This window comes from Armigeres subalbatus, chromosome 2 (assembly GCF_024139115.2).
Source record: "Armigeres subalbatus isolate Guangzhou_Male chromosome 2, GZ_Asu_2, whole genome shotgun sequence".
In the NCBI taxonomy this organism is placed as follows: Eukaryota; Metazoa; Arthropoda; class Insecta; order Diptera; family Culicidae; genus Armigeres; species Armigeres subalbatus.
The window spans coordinates 119215858-119236998 of record NC_085140.1 but is presented as its reverse complement, the minus strand read 5'-3'; the positions used below and the strand labels follow the sequence as shown (position 1 = coordinate 119236998).

The 21141-nt window shown below is 43.1% G+C and overlaps 4 protein-coding genes across 4 annotated transcripts in view; 1 reads left to right on the top strand and 3 right to left on the bottom strand.

The window, feature by feature from the left end:
• Positions 1-4234: 4234 nt before the first annotated feature.
• Positions 4235-4804, bottom strand: LOC134209188 (uncharacterized). Its single transcript, XM_062685171.1, has one exon. The coding sequence runs from the start codon at positions 4802-4804 to the stop codon at positions 4235-4237; it is 570 nt and encodes a 189-aa protein (XP_062541155.1).
• Positions 4805-7917: 3113 nt separating this feature from the next.
• On the bottom strand, positions 7918-8316 carry LOC134209187 (uncharacterized). The gene has a single exon (XM_062685170.1). The coding sequence runs from the start codon at positions 8314-8316 to the stop codon at positions 7918-7920; it is 399 nt and encodes a 132-aa protein (XP_062541154.1).
• Positions 8317-13871: 5555 nt separating this feature from the next.
• Positions 13872-15230, bottom strand: LOC134210734 (uncharacterized). The gene is made up of 3 exons (XM_062686972.1): positions 15033-15230; positions 14661-14970; positions 13872-14558 (listed from the first exon to the last, which is right to left on the bottom strand). Exons 1-3 carry the CDS (start codon positions 15100-15102, stop codon positions 14138-14140), a joined length of 801 nt encoding a protein of 266 aa, XP_062542956.1. The 5' UTR covers positions 15103-15230; the 3' UTR covers positions 13872-14137.
• Positions 15231-19939: 4709 nt separating this feature from the next.
• LOC134210733 (armadillo repeat-containing protein 8-like) overlaps positions 19940-21141 on the top strand; it is a 28912-nt gene continuing 27710 nt past the window's right edge. Inside the window, 1 exon segment of the mRNA XM_062686971.1 lies at positions 19940-20087. Within this exon segment, the coding sequence (XP_062542955.1) occupies positions 20058-20087 (30 nt within the window). The 5' untranslated portion in view covers positions 19940-20057.

The following is a 21141-nucleotide window of genomic DNA, read 5'->3' as shown; positions in this document are numbered from 1 at the left end:
TCTTCGGCTGAGACCGGTGTTTCGCCAATCACCTTAATGAGATGGTTCTTGGTCGACCGGACTGCAGCCTCCCAAAGTCCACCGAAATGTGGCGCACTGGGCGGATTAAAATGCCATTGGATGCCATCTTTAGCCAATTCACTCGTAACCTTTTCACGATGGGTATGATCCCTCAGCAATCTGTAGAGTTCTCCTAGCTTGTTCCGTGCACCGACAAAGTTCGTACCATTGTCCGAATAGATATCCGAACACCTGCCTCTCCTTGAAATGAACCGTTGTAAGGCCTGTAAGAATCGGTCCGTGGAGAGATCAGAAACCAGCTCCAGGTGAACGGCCTTGGTGCAGAAGCACACGAAGACCGAAACATAGGCCTTCACGGCTGCTCGTCTAGGTGCTGGTCGAATGTAGACTGGGCCAAAGTAGTCTACTCCAGTTTTCAAAAAGGGACGCGAAACAGAGACGCGAGGTGACGGTAATTCTCCCATAAACTGCTGCATGGTAGTTGGTTTCGTGCGGAAACATTTTATACATTGATGAACTACCTCTCTTGCTACATTTCTTCCACCAAGTGGCCAGAATCGCAATCTGACTGTTCCTAACAGTAGTTGTGGGCCCGCATGCAATAGGCGTTCGTGAAAATGGCGCAGAATCAACCGAGTCAACTGGTGCCGTGCCGGTAGAGCAACAGGATGTTTGGTATATTCTGATTCTTCCGAATTTTGCAGTCGCCCTCCAACTCTGATGAGTCCATCCTTGCAAATGAACGGATGAAACCATCTTAGCGGTGATTTTCTTGACACAAACTCTCTTCGCAACAATACCCTTCTTTCTTCGGCGAAAACTTCCAGCTGTACGTTCCGGAGTATTACATTCTCGGCATTCTGCAGCTCAATAGTAGTTAGGAACCCGGTAGCAGATCGATCTGCTGCGGGAACTCGTAAAAGCTTCATGAGACAGAAGCCAGTAAGCTGTACGACGTACTAAATCTGAATACGATGCAAATTTTCCGATATATATTTCTTTGACTTCTGCCGTGGGTGATACAGCACAAGCCACAACTGTGCGGCGCCTTTCTTCTTCTCCTTCTTCCCTATCTGACTTGATGCCTCCAGGCCACAATTCAGGTGCCTCCTTCCAGCCAACTTGGACCTTCCCACCAAAGTGCATTGTGAACGATGTCTTCGGGCAGCACTCCACGTGATATCAGGTCTGCTGGGTTGTCCGTACCAGGAACGTGTCGCCAATTCCAACCCTCCGTAAGCGTTTGGATTTTTGCCACTCTGTTGGCAACGAACGTAGTCCATGTTGTTGGTGGTGATTCTATCCAACGCAACACGCAAGTTGAATCCGTCCAGAAAAGGTTTGGATCGTCAATCTAGTTGATTCTTTCACTTGTTCGTATAGCTGCGACAACAGAACGGCACCACAGAGCTCTAGGCGAGGAATAGATTGGCAGCGTAGTGGAGCCACTTTAGATCGAGATGACAATAGCCGTACCATAGTCGTTCCACTTGAATCTTGACTACGTAAGTAAACGCAGCCGCCATACGCCTTGCATGAAGCATCCGAGAAACAGTGTAACTCCACCAAAACTGCTCTGGGCAAGATTACACACCGATCGACACGAATTTCATTCAAGAAAGGGAGTCCTGCATGAAACTGTTTCCAATTCTCACCCACCATTGAAGGTACGGGCTGATCCCAATCTAACCGATTACCTTCTCCGTCTACCAACGTCCAGAGCTGCTGCATGAAAATCTTGGCTGATGAAGTCGTGGCCCCAATCAAGCCAAGTGGATCGAATAATGTTGCGATCTGTGAGAGTATTTGACGTTTCGTCAAGGGAACTCCTGGTTCGATCGGTGGGACAGCAAACTGGAAACGAAGAGTATCGGTATGGGGTATCCAAGTTAGTCCTAAAGTGTTGACGGATTGCTCAGGATCCAGATTGATCCCCTTGGGATCTCGTATTGCTAGGTTTTCCTCGGGTACACCATCAAGAACTTCTGGGACATTACAAGCCCACTTCCGGAGCTTAAACCCACCGCATTGCATCATCTCCGTCAGTTGATTCCTAGTACTAACGGCTAGTTCCACTTCATCTGTACCGGTGATGACGTCGTCCATGTAAACATCCTCTCGAATTGCTCTTGCTGCGAGCGGGAAACGATCAGCTTCGTCAGCAGCCAACTGTTGAAGGGTTCGGGTGGCTAGATAGGGTGCGGGTTTTGTTCCGTATGTAACGGTGTTGAGTTCGTACACTGCAACTTCCTCCTCCGGGGCAAACCGGAATAGTATGGATTGGAGTGGCAGATCCGTTGGCCAAGCGAGGATCTGCCGAAACATCTTCTCCACGTCCGACACGAGGAGCACCTGCTTTGTTCGGCTGCGTAGAATTATTGACCTCAAATCATCCTGTACAACTGGCCCTACCAGAAGTACATCATTTAAGGACACCCCAGAAGACGTTTTGCATGAAGCATCGAAGACCACCCTGACCTTGGTGGTACTACTGGCCTCCTTGACCACCGGATGATGCGGTAGAAAACATCTTTTAACCTTGTCCTCTGTAGCTTCCTCAACCTTGCGCATGTGTCCCAATTTCAGGTAGTCGTCCATGAAGGAAATGTATTGCTCCCGCAAATGAACGTCCCTTGCCAGTCTTCTTTCTGTACCAAGAAGACGTCGGAATGCGATATCCTTAGACTCGCCCAGGGTTGGAAGAACGTCCTCGTTTTTAGGTAGTGGAACAATGTAACGACCCTCTGGACTTCTCTGAACTCCCCGCTGGAAAATTTCTTCACACTTCTTCTCCTCTAGCGAACAGGTATCCGAAAATTCCACCTCCTCGCAGGACCAGAATCGCGCCATCAACTTTTCCAGATCCTTGGATGTTGAGAAGTGGCAGTTGATTTGGAGGGGTTCGCTAGGAACTGAGCACCCACCACAAACTACCCAGCCAAACACTGAGTCCGTAAGGCTTGGTAAGTTTTTATCGATTGTGATCCGTCGCCCTGACTCGAAGAATTCAAAGAAGGCCTTGATGCCTAACACAATGTCGACTTCCTTGGACGTGAAGAATGCTGGATTCGTAAGCTCAATCCCCTTTGGTAGAACCCACCGCTCCGTATTGATTGAGGTTGTGGGTAGGTTTTCGGTCACCTTGGGCAGTACCAGAAACCTCATGTCTCGCGAGAAGTTCGAGACTCGGGAGCGAATGACTGCTTGAACCATGTGTTTGACCCTGGAAGCCCCTTGTCCTATGCCCAGGACTGAAACGTCGATATTCTTTCTGATCACCTTCATCCTTTGGACTAAGCATTCCGAAACGAAGCTACTCTCTGAACCCGAATCAAGAAGACCATGAGCATGGTACTTTACGCCAACGTTATCCTCAACAATGGGCACCGCTGTTGCCAGCAAAACCTGCGACGTAACTTGATTTGCTATACCGTTCACCGAAACGTCTGTTGCTGCCATATTCTCCACTTGAATAGAAGTGGAACCTGATGAACCCTGAGAATCCTTTGAGTTTGAAGGATGGCTACTCCCCGGCAGCCTCTGCGCCTGATGCAGTATTGCCCTTCTCCGATTTAAAACAAACCAGGGTGTGGTGACGTTTCTACAGATCCGGCAGCGAAATTTGGATAAGCAATCTCTTGCCTGATGCCCCGGCCGGAAAAAAATTCGGCAAAGCCCATGGGATTTCAAAAGAGCATCCTTGTCCGCCACAGAAAGTTTTGGAATGCGGAACATTGAAATAGATGGTGGCTATCCTTGCAAGCCACACATCTTCCTGATGATGCTTCAACCGAGTTATAACTGGCCTTGGTTGTTGAAACTCTTGATTTGGTCGTTGTTTGTTGTGGATGGGTAACCTTGGAATCCGCCTGCCTAGGCGGAAGGATTCAAAACTTGGATTCGCTGGCGCAGGAATTCGATGAGGTCTGCCAGCGAGTCCTTTTCCTTGGAGGCTGAGCATTCCTCCCATGCTCGACGAGTAGACAGGTCCAATCGCATTGTGAGGAAATTCACCAACAAAGATCCTTGTAATCGACAGGTTCCACAACTTGATCTAGTGTTAGAACAATTCGATAAAAGCCCTCTACCAGAGAACGCAGATCAACAAAGGATTCTCTGCCCAAAGTCCGTAGCATGAAGAATGATTGAACCTGTTTCTCCTTCCTTCCTTGTTGTTGATGTACCTTTTCATCAGCGTCTCCCAAGCTATCTGTTAATTTTCCTTGGTAATCTTCAGGGGATCGATTAGGCTTTTCGGCTCACCCTGAAGGCACCCCTTCAAATAATGAAGCTTCTCCACTTCCGGCAAATCGGTTCTCCAGTGGATGAGCGACGTGAACAAGTCTCTGAAGCTCAACCATTCATCGATGTCACCACTGAACGTTTGGAGATGAATTTGAGGTAACCTGACATGATCAATAACACCTGCCACTGGTTGTTCCAGAAGTGAGTGTTCCAATGCCGGAGGGGCATGAAGGGCTTTGCTTTTGTCCAACAAAAACGTTTTAGCTTCGTAATAACGATCACTCATCTGCTTGCGCAACTTCCCATATTGATTCTCTTCGTCTTCAAACTCTTCATGAGATCGTAGCTCGACCAAGTTCTCGCTAAATCTCTCCCACAAATCGTCGATTCGTGCTAATCGAACGTCTACCTGTGTAGCAGTGGTTGCATCAGAGAACTTCTGAATGAAGCCACAGATGTCGTCAAACGAGGATTGCAATTCTTCCAGCTGAACCTTCAGCTGCTTCAGAGACGATAATGCTTTCCGAGTGATGGGCATGATGATGTGACGTCGAACAATCGGTAAAGAGAACGTTGGTGTAGTATTCCACGAGTATCCTTGCTTCGGCGAACATATACTGCTCGCTTTAACTAACCTGGAAGAACAGGTAGCTGTTCTTGTCTAATTCCGAAGCGAACCAATGAAGTCGGTGACGTCACATCAATCTTTCCTCAATAAGATGCACTCAGATTCGGGTTGCAATTAATGAAGAGGAGAAAACAGGGTGTAGTATTCAAAAAGGTATGCCTCGGCAAGGCATATACTGTGGCAGCCTACCTGGAGGTACCATCAGCAGTACCGATGCAACTATGCCGAAACAAATCCAAACCACGTCAATGAAATTGCTCGAAGTGCGCGCAGGTTGTAGGGCGAAGAGAAATAACCAGTATGTAGTAATCGTATTGCCTTGCTTCGGTAGGACATATACCGTGCAACTAACCTGGAGGACTAACAACTGCACCAATCAATAAATCAACCAGTCGAGAATGCAATTTGGGATTGCAGCAGACTTGCTCTAACGAGCAGTTCCAATGCAGGGATTGCGTTGTACAAGAAGAGGTTATACAGGTAATTCCATTAAAATTGTGTATTTCTGTAATGCATAGCTCGGATGTGACATATACGTAAAATATTCACTCACCGGGAAGGGAGTAAATGGCCGCCTCCTCTTCTATCACACGTACAATTATCCTTCAATGGAATGCGGGTCCACAATGGTTTCCTTAATGAGCCTCCAGATTTATTAGACCGTCCGTTAGAATGCTGGCCTCAATCCTCCACAGAAGCTCCGTTCCATGCAACAAACAAAGGGCATGCGTCGAAATGTTGGCTTTAGTATAATAGAAGCCTAGGCTTCGGCTGGACACACACCGAACTTGTAATAATTACCTGGACAAGCAGATATTTCTGCTGATTCGGTGCTCCAGCGATGATAAAAGTTGATATTATCCGATCAACATTCTCAGCATGCACGAAATCCTCATCGACCATGCAATGATCCCGAATGGCTCCGTTTTATCCACTCTCCCCAGAGACGATGGCGCTAATTATCCTGAATAGTCCTCAATATGATGATTGCACTATTATGCACCGGTTGGCGATGGCGATCTTAAAGGTGTTGTAAAGCATCCGCGATGGGGATACCCCAATTGTGTCTTTTCTCTGATGGCGATTGGAATGGCGATAATAAATTCCTCCTCACAATGGTGATCACTTGATGTTGGTTTCCTCTTACTGGTCCCCAGATATCCGGTTCGGTGGACCAAATGTTGGGTAGCCGGCTTACCTCCTTCGATTTTTTGGCAGTGGAACCTTCGCCGACTCCAACACTGCCTTGGGGACCTTGTTTCCCGTCCTACTCCCGTACTAGTGGGTAGATGATTTGGGACCGTTTTTCCCTTCTTTCCAGGGAGCAGTCCAGTGGCTGGGAGTTTCCGTTCAATAACACCAGTAACACTCGCGGGTTAATTATACAAAACACGACATTTATTAAAACCAACACTAATCAATTTAACATTTATTAAAGAACTACATTAACTTAACTACGGACAAATTTTAACCGGGTGATATATTCCCGTCGGCGATCGGAGCGTACTGACTCTCATCTGCTACAACGGTCATCCTCTAGCCTATGGTCAGCCATGTGTAGAGACTCTCCTACGAACGTTCGGGTGGTCATCAGGGAAAAGAATAGTTTGCTCTTCCCTTCTATCTGCTGCTCTCGATATCAGCCAGCCATCGGTTTGTGTTGCTGCCTTGTGATCCATGCAGATGGAAGATTTACCGCGAAACGATGGCGAAATCCAGACAACAGAACTGCAATTGCCTTTGCCCATCAGCTTGACTGGTCAGCTGTAGTAGCGACGGTGATTTTGATCCAGGGCTGTTCAGTCTCGTACACTGCGTGTCAGGCTTCTGATGCTAAGAATCCAATATCTCTCCCTTACGCTGGCGATCAATAGCTGCTGAACGGCATGAAGAAGTTGCTTGTGGTAGTGACGCATTATAAGCAATGACAGAGGATGATTATTGTCGAAGATGATGGGATGCTTTCTACTCGCCGAGATTGGAGCATTCTCCAGCCGGCCGCCGACTCGTATTATGCCATCCACCAGTCGTGGATTCAATGAAACGATGCGGGATGTAGTTTTCACTTATTCTCTTCTGCTCAGATCCGCAATCTCTTGTCCAAAGCATTCTCGTTGAGCGATAAGCGTGAGTCTGTGAATGGTCCCTTCTCGATCAGCATGTGTAAGCGGTCCAATACGTCTTTTTGAGCGGTCAGCTTGGAGCGTGTTATCCTTGAATCTGATCCACCATGCAACAATATTCACTAGCGTATGGAACGACGACGTCCGAGTGAAGATAGTGTTAAACTCCTCAATGTTTACTACAGCGGCAACACTTTGATCTGGATGTACATTCTCCTCTAACAGTGCTTCGTCTACTTGCGATCTGGAGACCGCGATAGTTGTTGGCCAGCTCGACTTGTCTTTTAGCAACCAGCTAGAGTCGTTCCACCAGAGGGAACAGTTTTTGAGCTGTTCCGGAGTTGCTCCTCGTGATATTAAATCGGCTGGATTATCTATGCCAGGGACGTGGCTCCATTGTCATTTTTTCGTCAAATGCTGCACTTCGGACACTCGATTCGCTACAAACATCTGCCACCGTGATGGAATAGAAGCTAGCCAATACAGGACAATCATAGAGTCCATCCAAAAATAGCCCTCAAACGAATTCGGAATACTTTTTGAAACTGCTTCGTACACGTGGGCTAGCAGCAAGGCAGATGACAGTTCAAGCCTGGGGATGCTTTGCAGCTTCCTTTTCTTCTTGGTTGAACCTTCCAAAGGCGCCACCCTGGATTTTGCTATCAGCAGACGTGATATTATCTCTCCATCCCAATGTACGCATCGTATGTAGATACATGCACCGTATGCTTTTGTGGAGGCATCGCAAAACCCATGCAGTTCAACCGACTTGAGTTCCTTTCGAAATCCGATCCATCGAGGAATCTGCAGCTCCTTTAGACCTTCCAAACTGCTTCGATACTCACGCCACTGTTGCTGTAGATCTTCAGCTAGCTCTTCGTACCATGATATCTTAATCATTTACAGATGCTGAATGAATATTTTTCCGGCCACAATAACTGGCCCAATGAGATCACTTGGATCGAAAATTCTTACAAGGTCAGAGACAGCGACGCACTTCGTTATGGCAGACTCATTCCACTCAGGTGCTTTGAAGTTGAAAAAATCTGATTGAGGCTCCCACACAAGCCCCAAGGTCTTGATTGCTGCACTTGAACCATCTAACTCGAAAGAAGTTCTTTCGTCTCGATACTCTGGAGGTATCTGCTCGAGAATCTCGGGACAGTTTGAGCTCCATTTTCGCAGGGTAAACCCTCCACCGCGGAGTAGTTCTTGGACGTCTGCACAAAGTGTAATGCCTTCCTCGATTGAATCAACGCCAGAGAGCATGTCATCAACATAAAAATCCTTCACTAACATCTTGGCAGATGCTGGACAACGATCTCCATCTAATTCTGCCAGGCGACTCAAGCACTTAGTTGCCAAATATGGCGCTGAAGCAGTGCCGTACGTCACGGTACACAGCTCATAGATTCTGATGGGATCGGTAGGGGAGTTACGCCAGAAAATTCTCTGCAAACTACGATCACTAGGCTGTATGTACTAGTACCATACGGTACATTTTTTCGACGTCGGCCACTATTGCGTATTGATTCCATCGAAAGCGTGTGACAATGGATAGCAGATCATCTTGTACTGTGGGCCCAACCATAAGGGCATTGTTGAGTGACACTCCGCTGGTCGTTGCACAAAACGCATCAAATACGACCCGCAGTTTCGTTGTGGTGCTATCTGGCTTCAGGATGCAGTGGTGAGGAATGTAGTATTGTGGTCCTCCTTTCGCCTCGTAATTCAGCTCTACCATGTGATCCAGTCTACGATACTCATGGATGAATTCCATGTACATCCTTTTCGTTTCTGGGCTTGCCTCCAGTCTCTTCTCTAGGCTCAAAAAACGTTTCAGTGCTGTGGCCCTTGAGTCTCCCAATCGTTGGATGAGAAACTCCTTCTTCGGTAGCGTTACAACAAGTCTACCGGTTGCACCTTCTCGTAGCCTGGCCAATGCCGCTTACTGAGAAAGACTCCTTGGCTCTTCTAAACTTCAGCTTCTGCGACAGGTTCTCCGACATAAAACTGGACTGGGAACCTATAGCACGCCGTAGCGACTATGGGGTCCCTCGACCTTGAATCCGTAAACGAGCGGCTTAAGCGCCACCTCAATCAACATTGAGGGCCGCCCGTCTGTTTTTGTGCCCGGCAAGAATCCAAACCTCAGGGCAGGTTTTTTGAAAGAATTCAGTGGATGAGAAACGCACTAGCAAACCCGAACGGTTATGAAGTACTTCCGTTCTTTTCGGCGAGATGACCGTCCCACGCGTAAATTTGCGATGGCTAGAGATCGTCGTTCGGTTAGTCACTGTAGCTCAAATTATCATCATTGGCAGAACCAACCTTCACAATTCTCCTTCTCGCTTTAAGAACGGAAAAGGAGGGACTGAGTTTCCCTAGCAGTCCAACTAGGAGTAAAAATCACAAAATACGACAAAAAAAAACACTAACCGAACGACATCAAAAACCTTTAGTACCTAGACATTACAAACTCGTTGCATTTGAATGGGAAAAACATTTATTTTTGTAGGGCAAAACGGCAACGATTAACAAGCATGCTTTTATTTGAATTACAAACTTATCCTAGGATCATTTTACTTCCTCTTTTCCTTTCCTTTCTCTCTACTTTATCTTGTCTGTCTACTTCATGTGTGCGGTATTTATAATTTTAGCTAGCTTTTATGTGTGTGTGTCAATTCATTTACGCATGCGCATTTCTACTCACGGTACCGTGGATGTTTTCTGGTGCTCTGCTTTACCGACCTTTCTTGATGTGGCTCGCTGTCGAAATGGTATTGCGGCAACTCCACCAAGTGACCGCGAGGTTCGCGAGCCGGCGAACGGACTGTTCGATGATGGTTGGTCTTGCGGAGGAACGGTTACCAACGCGTGTCGTTGGACGCTGCGGATCGCAATGGCGATCGATGGCTGCTACACAATAGCGGACGGATGGCGGGGTTCGGACAATAACGATGGTCGAACAATACAGCGTCTCGTGGAACGCGCCACCGAAGATGGCAACAAAATGGATTCCGTGGGCAGCCGGAATGACTGCTCGGCTACGGACGAAATGATTCGTTTAGAAGGTGGCTTGCGTGACCAAGACGGATGCAATGGTGACGGTGCGGTCCCTTTCCGGTTCACGGACCAAAAGCCGCAACTCGGAGAGTTTTCAACGAGAGCGCGTGGATCGACGAAAACGGTGGCCGAGAGGGTTGGGCGATGCAGTCGATATCCAGAGGTCGGTAGAAGCGTCGGTTCGAATCTCGTTTTCAAAAACTGGCAATAAGAAGCCGTCAAACGGCTGTTTGACGCGTATAAGCACACACATTTTGGAACACACATATTTCACAAATTACCTTCTTTTTCTACGATACTCGCACAAAAATACTAACGAACCGCACAACACTCTTTAACTGGACTTTAGCCTAACGGAAAGGAATAAACGTAAAATCTAAAACACTAAAGACTTCCAATGCCGTTTAAACATACCACGACAGATTCACGATACCAGAGACTACAAAACTCCCACTCCCGGATCTTTCCACGGTCTCGGTTGAAATGATCCAGTGTGGTCCCATATTACCTCAGATAGGTCGTGAGGTTGTTCGAATCGTGTCTGGGGTTATTGAACCTTCCCAAAGGCCATCAACCTTCCCGATATAAATCCTTTGCCATCATAAACCTACGAATGCAACTGCCATTTAAGCCCCTTATAACGTATTGGATCTGAAAGGTCTAATTCTTCTGAACCCTCTTAAGTCCCACCCCTTGGTTTAGACGGTCGTGGAAGTTCACGAAGCGACCTGTGAAGCTGGCGGTTCATCTTAGATGAACTTGAACGTTCATTCTTTGAATGAACGTTTACGTCAGAACATTTAACATATATGCGTTGAGTGAACTTGTCAGGTGTCGAATTGGTATCTATATTGAATAATTTATACACAAAAAGATCTAATGAACATTGAACCATAACTTGAATACAAGATTTACATAACAAGAACCAAAACAATTTAAATTAATTAATATCTATTTCATTCATTTACCGTAATCATCTATTATAGTTCTATTTACATATTTACAATAGCCATCATGCTACAAACCACTGTCCAGTAAGGCTCGAGCGAGCATAGTACTGCCGAAACTATCTTCAACAATAACTATTGCAGTTGCAAGTAGAGCTGGTCGATCTGGTTTGTTGTCATAAAGAGATGCATTGTAGCTTGTACTTTGGGGTCGTGTGCTTGTGAGGTTGGAATTGTTGGCAATGTTTGATTGCTGAGATGGATGGAATTCTTGTAATAGTGGTTGTGTTGCTGAGGTTGAAGCATTCTGTGTCTGTATCTGTGGGTTCTGAGGAGGACGTTGGAATCGCTTGACCGGCTGTGACACTGACTGACGGGAGAACGATTGAGTTGTGCTTAGATGTACCATAGAATGATGCCGTTGACCACACACGCGACACGAACTCCGACTGCATGATTTAGACACGTGACCACGACCTAAGCAGTTAAAGAATAAACGGTTCATTATCACTGCATTTCTTCTTTCTTCAACCTTTAGAGTCTTGAACTTTCCGCACATGAATGGTGAATGCTGATTCCTTCCGCAAAATGGGCAGACGGATTGAGCTTGAAGTTGGATTCCAGTGTAGCTGCCGGCCGGTTTCGTTGTCTTCTTCTGATACGACTGAAAGCTCTTTACACCAACCGACTGGAGAGCGATACAGTGGTTTTTCAGGAACTTTAGCATGGCAACTTTAGCACAAAGCAAGACCATGCTGAGGGTGGCTGGGTTCGATTCCCAGTGTCGGTCTAGGCAATTTTCGGATTGGAAATTGTCTCGACTTCCCTGGGCATAAAAGTATCATCGTGTTAGCCTCATGATATACGAATGCAAAAATGGTAACCTGGCTTAGAAACCTCGCAGTTAATAACTGTGGAAGTGCTTAATGAACACTAAGCTGCGAGGCGGCTCTGTCCCAGTGTGGGGATGTAATGCCAATAAGAAGAAGAAGAAGAAGCATGGCATTATACGTTGGAACATCTCGTGACCGATGCTCGGTTTCCCAGAGTTTCAGAGTTGTAGTGTCCAACTTGCTCGCCAACATGTATGCTAAAATCGTGCTCCTTTCAGCAGTTTCTTTTCCCAGCTTATCAAGCATTTGAAGATGTTTATCAAATTCACTTAAAATGTGATTCAGTGAATCGAAGCATTCCTTGCGTACTGGCTCCAACGCAAAAAGAGCGTCCAAATGCGATTTGACCAAGAGCTTCTTGTTTTCATACCTTGACTCAAGAGCCTGCCACGCTATGGTATAGTTGACTGCGGTCATCTCGATCGACTCTATCTCTTGGAGGGCTTCTCCGGGAAGGCATGAACGGATCAACAACAGCAGCAACAGGATAAACTAGCACGATAGTCTCCGCCAGGTAGCAGATACACTTTCTTTTCCAGTTCACTTCCCAATAGAATGATTATTCTTCACCACTTTGCTCGATTGGCCGTACAAACTACTAATGGCGAACTTGCCTCCTGTAGGCATTCAATCAATTGGCGGCAAATGTCCACAAAAGTCAGAACACATAAAGTACGATTCGTCCCCTTGCTTATTGTTCAATGCGACCGGGCACTTTCACAGTAGGTCTCAGACCAGAACTATAGACACTGTCCGTTAAACAATACGTATAGACGGATAGCGTATCACATCACAATATGGATACCGCAATCGAATTAGCACCCGACGATTTGCTATCGATAATCCGCGCGATATTCACGATATGCACTTTTCTTGATATCCGGTTTGAAGGACCAAATGTAAAATTAACGTCTTCGATTTTTTGGCACTGGTTTTAAATAAAACATAACTTTTAAGTGCATAAACACGACGCATTTAAGAAAAGGCACTATCCGTCCGGCGCGTTTGCTTTATTGATTGGAACTGACTAATTACAGAGTTAGGCGACTTTCTCCCCTCTTCGCGCTAGCTAAGAGTTGGGCAGAGAATACTGCAAAAGAGATGAGAAGGTATCATCTCTATCCTAGATTGGATGCTGTAAGATAGCCTGACTCTCACAATGACATGTAGATGACATTTTACAAGCCTGAAACAGTTCAGTAACATTGAAAAATTGGTACCAATAAATATATGCAGTTGCCACTGCCCGGCAAGCGGGAAAACAGGCAACAACAAAAATAAAGAAGAACAAATATTGAGAAGGGTATTCATGGTCATGGTCATTGTCATGATTTGGCTATAGCTGGATATGTGAACATGGTAGATCTTACCCCGTAACACATCACGTCAAGGGTGGTCAAGGTAATCTATCGTAATATGCCAATAATGTAATATGCAAATAATGTCAAAATTCTCTATATCAAGAGATATGACTCATATAGTCTGGAAGGCGGGAAATTAGCTCTATGTAAGTAAATGTAATTTTCTTTTTCTCTACTTGATTAAAATGACCTTGAGTATTGTTTATCTAGATTTTATTTTTGTTTATTCGTAGTGGTAGTACCAAGTTTTTTTGTTTCCATGATTTGAATGTAAAAAATAATTGTGGCAAATATTCTAACAATTGTTCATTTTAAATAGAAAATTATTTAAAGCATCCAGTGCAATGCCTTTAATTATAATAGGACGAGTTAGCACTGTCCTATTTAACTCCATCATCTGATTGTTACTTTACAAATGTGTATTTTCATTTCAGCAGGTCACCTTCAGTACCTCAACTACGTCAAGAACAAGACACTGATGACACGATGTTACTGCAGAGGTCGCATATGTAAAGTTAAAATCAATTGGTGGATTTAAATGGAATGGTACTAACTCGTCTTATGTCTAAGTAAATTGATCATTCACATAAAAGCATATTCATATATTTATATCAAAAATTTGTATACAGATATTAGTACTGGAATTGTAAAGTCCATGGTGGGGCATAACTTTTCCATAAAAATCAGCTATCTATAAACCGTCTCCGGGGCTATTTCCGTTGCTTGTAACTATACTACATTATAAAATGCTCTTCAAAAGATTCTAGGGTATCACTGTTTACATTGAATGGCAAAGTATGGGTGTATTAAATCGCATAACGCCAATAGAGCTTACCTGCCTAGCGTATTTGCCTCAATCCCTCCTTCTGTGCTGCTTCGGACAGAGTTGTTCATCATCAATTGTGGAAACAACCGTTGCTGGTACCAGCAGCAAGTGGTCATATTGCCCATCCCGAGACGTTTGTTCCGGACCCCTCAAGGCATGCTCTCGAATGAAATCTTCCACAACTTCTTGTTGTAGAACCGAGAACTCCAGTAATGCTCCCCACGCTACAAGCGCGAACGGACGATCCTTGGATGGCAGTATCGACGGAGTGATTATGTGTCTATAAAGGCATCTCTTGACGATGTTTTTCAGTTGCTCAACTTGATCCTTGTTTGCGCATGGATGGTAGAGAGCGACGACGGCACCATGCTCCGCGTTATGAAGCCAGCGTTGCGTAGGGACGTATTCATATTCTCCGTACCTTGGCCAAAGCGGGCGATGTGTACCACTGGAATTAAAAATAAAAAGATTGTATTTCTATATCTGGTACTAAATCATAGCTATTGGATAAGACTTGAGTAATCCATAATCGTAATTCATCCGCACTTACAAAGTTGGAATCCGTTCTTCATAGTCAATACTGGTGTTCATACACTTGTGAATAGCTACGTACGCATCCGGAATGTCGTACAAGGTTATCAGCGGTTCCATATTGTAATCGCCGCTATAGTCATGCCTGTTATCCAAACACATGAACACAGTGGAATGGCGAACGTCGTACGGATCGAAATCAATCGTCAGATTCTTATGGGCATCGTCACAATCCGGATTATCTACGCCCATCAGGATCCGTCCGTGCTCGTCTTGTGGGATTGCCTTCGATTCCGGAACACTGGGAAACCATTCTCCTTTCCATTCGTCTGACAAAACATGTTTAAATGTTTTCATTGACTCCGATTTAGATATAAATTAACGTTCATACCTTTTTCCGCAACTGCAATAATCACGGTCAAACTTATGTAATATATTACTAAGAGCAGACATTTCAACATATTTTTATCGAAAGAACGGTTTAAATTTTCGTCACGAGAATTTGGGACTTTAGAATATCCAAACCTGAGGAGATTCCAACCAAGTTTCGTTCGACTTTGTTTACGATGAGAAAATAAAACGTCAAATCAAAATGCATTTCGAGTTTGCCTTTTGATAGGGACGAAAGTTGTAAAAGTCATGATTGATTTTTTAAAAATATTTTTCAATAATTAAGAATGTTCAGCCAACTTTCCAAGAGAAATCGGTGTTTTATACAACATAGAAGTGGGTTGGAGTGGTGAGTAGTAATGTTTGAAGGCAGTCAATTAATTTAAGTGTTAAATACGTTTGTGACTTTCGTCCTTATGAAACGAGAATATCGAATTTATTTTGTTATTGTGTTGACAATAAAACAAAGCAAGCAACGAAACCGAAACTGGAAAGCTTCTGTCACGAAAGAGCTTTTATATATAGGTCATTACGAATAATCAATGATTTTCAAATGATTTCAAATTGGGCTCTAAAAGGTGTTCCCCGAAAGGAAACATAACCCAACGAATCTTTTAATTATAAATAATTTTTGCTGGATTTTCCAAAATGGCACGCGGCGTACCCTTCAAGAAAGATACGGCCGCGCTTTCTGCTCCCCGTTTACTTGATTCTTAAGGTTGGTATCGTGTTCAATAGAATTTTTTTTTCTATCCCAATCCCATTTTATATACTATGTTCGCACTATAGGGCCTTGTAACATATGTTATTCGGCTATTTTGATGAGCTTTCGATAATTTGAGGCTGTGAACCATTCCACTGATTCGTTTAACTTTTAGTTAAAATTTGACACTTCGATGGTTATTTTCCCATCGTGGTTAAAATTTTACTCCGAAGCCGACCCATTTGAGTTTTGACAGATTGATAGTTATTCGGAACGAAATGGATTTGGCGCTAATTTTCTCGCGAACAAAGTTTATTGTCGCGCTTATCTTTTTTTAGAATGCGGCGGCGGTCTTACACTCGCAGGCTCGACTGCGAATGTAAACGTCACGATAGCCGCCGTGTTAAAAGATAGGCAGAATTTTCCCACTCAAAACAAAACCACGTGCTTTTCGCGAAATGACAGCAGTGTTCGACTGTATTAGTTTGAGGCAACCGGAGTCACTGAGTACATGGAGAGCTGGGTACTGCGGATAGAGCCGCTTTTCTGCGCTCAAGCGAGCAGAGGGATATTTTGAAATCACTCCCATAAACAAAATTATTTTGCAGTTACTTGGCTGTCAAACATTTCCCGCTCTTCGAATTTCTCTTTCCACGCTGCATGAGAGCGCACAAATGCGCTAGACTCTACATGACTTTACGATTGTTTACATACATTCATGCTCCGATCAGCTGCTGAATCTCGTGAAATTTCGTAACGAATGCTTTTTAGTTGCATTCCCACTAATTTTCCACTCGAAATATAATATGAGAATATTTGTTACAAATCTTGTAATCTTGTAATCTTGTAATATCAACGCACCCTCTGACCATAGCCTATCTGCGTTGTATTTAAATACCACTGAGCGATACGTCTACTGGGCAACACGTCCGGTGTGCACTGCACTAAGATCTCCTTAGATGCAACCGGACCGAGATCTTACTTAAGGCTCCCAAGGGTCCGTTTCGTTGTGATATGTTGCCATAAAATAGAAATATATGCACTTGCTTTTCTAATCTACGGGAATATTTAAATTTACTAATGATATTGATTAGTGACAAGTAAATTCATTCATCGATCAGATTAGAACGAGCTCAGTGCAATTAAAATATAAACGCAATACTTATCTGCAATTCACAGAAGATGTTGGGATTGTCCTTGAAGTAATCACGTTGGGAACACAGACTTCCTGTATTGACGGTGTTTGTTATGAATATGAATAGCACTGCTGATACCGGAACAATAAGATTTTCTTCATCACTGGTCGTCTGGAAAGAGGTAGATAAAAGAATTGGGCCGCTTTCACTCGCCGACCCGCAAAACATTAGTAAGTAATTAATCTTACTACAAAGACAAAAATACAGTTCTAATAATTCTGTCTTATTAATGGATATCACACATGCCCATCTGATACTCAACTTAACCAAAAACATATCCTCAATACTTAATAAAATGATAACTGTATATAGTTTCTATTATTGTCCATATATACCTACTATTCAATCTAGGATTCCAAATCGGATAAATTAATTCAGTTGCTAACTAAAAGCTTATCCTCAACGCTTTGGCTGTCAATAGTCTCCACAATATGAACCTTAAAGGTTATAACTTTGTTCAATCCTACATCTGTTTATATTAAAACTCAATCCTAACTGCCCCTGAAACCGCTTTCAACACATAACTGCCCTGAGCACAGCCACTACATGCGACCCACAGGACCCCAATCGAGGACGGCCTACACTATACCGTTGTGAGCTTACACCTCTCCTGGGCTGTGCGACGCTGAAAACATGTTCCTAACGTTTGATGCCTAAAAATAAAAATAATTAAACTAATTACACTAAATCTTACACTTTGATCGAACCTGGCTGACATTCGCGTTAAACAATGTGTTCCATGAGTGCTGATCACTCATGAGCACGCTCTAAATCGGCGAATAAAATTCAGTTTAACGCAGAGTTTAAACCCTCTCTTGCGCTAAGTAATGCTGAAAACCTAACTTCTAGGAATTTGATTCGTAGAAACAAATTATACTGAAATTGGTGCGTGGCAAAATAAGTTATACTATTAGCTAATTTAGTTAAACCCTGACTACCCCACATTATACTGGCCCGTTTGGAGTCATCCAGTGGCACTTGGTCTTAGCATTCGTTTTCTTTTTAAATTCTATAACAATTCACCACGCTTACCCCCATATTTGTAATATGTAGAACGAATGCTTGACTATTACTATACTAAGTATAGTAAAAGACCGGAAGTAATAATTGGGCCAGCCACCACCAATATGAGAATATTTGTTACAAATAATACAAAACTCAAACAAAGTTTATTTTTATTTTTCCCAAAATAATAACAATACTTCTCAATATTAGATCAGAAACGAACATAACCACAATCTTCAATGTTTGGCTCCGGCACAATAGAAAATTTTGGCTTCAGTTTGACAACCAAATCGATTCTATCCGCACCACCCAGATGGAGAGTGTTTATCATGGCAAGTGTATACGGGGGGTAAGATTTTCATTGACTCTGTCGTGTTTAGTGATCGTTGCGATTACCTTACACGTAAAAAAATAACCCTATATGTTATGGCAAAAAACCATTCGAAAATACTTATATTCTTCATTATGCCACCTAATGAATGATCCCATATCAAAAAGCTAATAACATTCATAAGTTAATGAAAAGTATAAGTTTTGGAATGTACAGTAGCCGTTCGATAACTGCAAAATGTTTACTTTTCAGTTAACGAATTCCGTTTGATAACTGCAACGCATTCTAGACGTCAAGCGGTTGTCAATCGACGTCAGATGCAATAAAAGTGCATCTAAATGTGCAGCGCAATGCAGCTGTCATTGAGTTTGACATCAGTTTGAAGTTTAGCGGTCTGATAACTGCAAAACTGTTGCAACTATCGGATTGCAGTTAAAAAGCATTGCAGTTAAATGACTTGCAGTTATCGAACGTCCACTGTATAAGTTTTTTCTTATACATGTCATTAAGCGCCTGCTTTGGCAAAAAAGTATTAGAAATATTAATAATAAACAACATTAAATTTTTTTTACGTGTAGAAGCAACCAGCAGGAAGCCGCAGTATTCTATTTTATCTCGAGATGCATAATAACTATTGAACTGTCAAATCTAACCATGCTCCGGAGCAGGGTTATTTTTAACCACGGGGAAATAACCATCGAACTATCAAATTTTAACTAAAAGTTAAACGAATCAGTGGAATGGTTCACAGCCTGAATAGCATGTTATCTAAGGTCAAAAGTAATCTTGCTCTGCGAGCAGGGTTATTTGGAAATGTTTGAACTGTTAAGCGAGCTTGTAAGTTTAATTTCTCGAGCAACATATGATTACGGCCGAAAAACCAACAATGCTGAACCGAAAAAAATGAGGTTCAAGTTTTCTATGACTAATTTAATTCATTTATTGAATTTGAAACTCATTTCATGGCCAAAACCATGTCAATACTATACGTAAATGGTTATATTATAACAGCAGATTAAGATTAATTGAAAAACCATTCGAAATCTACAAAATTTCAGCAAAAACAAAAATTGCGCCGTTTACTCGCATTACCGGCAACACGTCTGGTTTTTAAGCCGTTTGGTCAAAACTAGTAACATCATCGGATTTGTTTAGATTTATTAGCCAGAGCAGTTCTGCTATGCGATATATCGAAACCTAGTAAGAATATACATTTTGAAATAACTTGAAGCTAGTTTTTCTAAATAAACAATATAAAGTGAACGGCCTAAAAACCAAAGCAAACATTCCGCATGGTAGTTAAGGGCGCCAACAAAGGACTTAAAAACCACTATGGTGCAAATGGTTCATGAGACGTTCACTCAAAATAGCAATAAATGTGTTTCTTAAGAGATATTAAGTACGGAGTTTTACCTACGATAAAGAATAATTTACAAAGCAATCGTTTATGCTAGAAAATGAAAAATCATGGTTTTGGTTTATAAGCCGTAATCATATGTTACGCGAGATTTGATTTTAATTCAAGCCTAAATAATAAATGATCGATAACATCCTTGCACGCCCATCATCATTATCGGTTCAGACCTCTGCGTACTCTCATCGAAAAAGCTCCCGTGAATGACTGTCAAATAGCTTCTGTCATCGTACCTCGATCCGTCATCGCTGTGCGAGAGAATGTGAAAAAATAAATTGCGTGTGTTTTGGATTCGCTTGCAGTCGGTTAGTTTTTCGGAATTTTACCGTAAAAAAGTGATCCAATCTTCGCCGAAAATTGCTGCAAACTGTGCACCGATGGCTCTGGAACCGTTTGCGTGTTTTATGGTGAGTGCTCGCTTCCGGACGTGACCGGAAATTTCACTTTTCCCAACGACAAGGTCTCGGCGGCTGCGGCGGTGTCTGCTCCTACTTCGGATGGTTCTCCGCTTTTTTTCGGGTGTACGTGCGATGGCAGACGTACAATACACACAGAGACACGGCGGCGACAACCACATGCGACATCGGGAACTTTAATATTTCGCACACACCTGTGAAGGAAAAGTATTTTGTTATTTACAACGGTACTGCAGCTCTTCTATGCATAGTGCACAGTGGTTTCACTTTCACGGAAGGTGGCCGTAAAGTAGATTACGTGACATGTACATGTAATCAAAAATGTGTGTTCGGTGAAGTTGAGTTAAATTTATTTAGCCTAATTATCAAGCAAAAATCCTTGCACGTTGCCATACACAATAGATAAAGAATAAAGAATTTGTTTAGTTTATTGAAAGTAGCACGAACAAGACTATAAAAATGACTCAATGAATATCGAAAGGCAATAACAATAAGATTAAAAACCGCATATCTCGGGCACTTATTCAAAAGGACGTATGTCATTTTGTAAACAAAGATTCCAACATCGATTTGTGCAATCTGATGGCCCTTCTACGCAAACCAATACCACGAACAGGTAACCAAAGCCTTCTGCTACCTGTCTGTGGTGATGGTTTGAGTGGGAGTGCCATCAGATTGGAGAAATCAACGTTTGAATCTTTGTTTACGAAATCACATACGTCCTTTTGAATAAGTACCCGAGATATGTTCATGATATTCAGTATTTAATGCGCAAATGATATTAGCGTTAGGTATTAGCAAAAATAAAAGTAGAGGGTTGTATGAAAGATATGACCGCAAATTGAACGTAGAATTACGTAAAGTGCGAAAGTGGATGCAAACATTGATCATCAACATCAACAAAACATCAAGCCGAAATGTAGGCAATTTATTGTTAAAGTGCTATTTCAACATTGACTGGCTAAATTGAATTTTTCAATAATTAAATGCATTGAATCAATTGTTTACAACAGTATAGAATAATACAAAAATCTACAGAATCCGT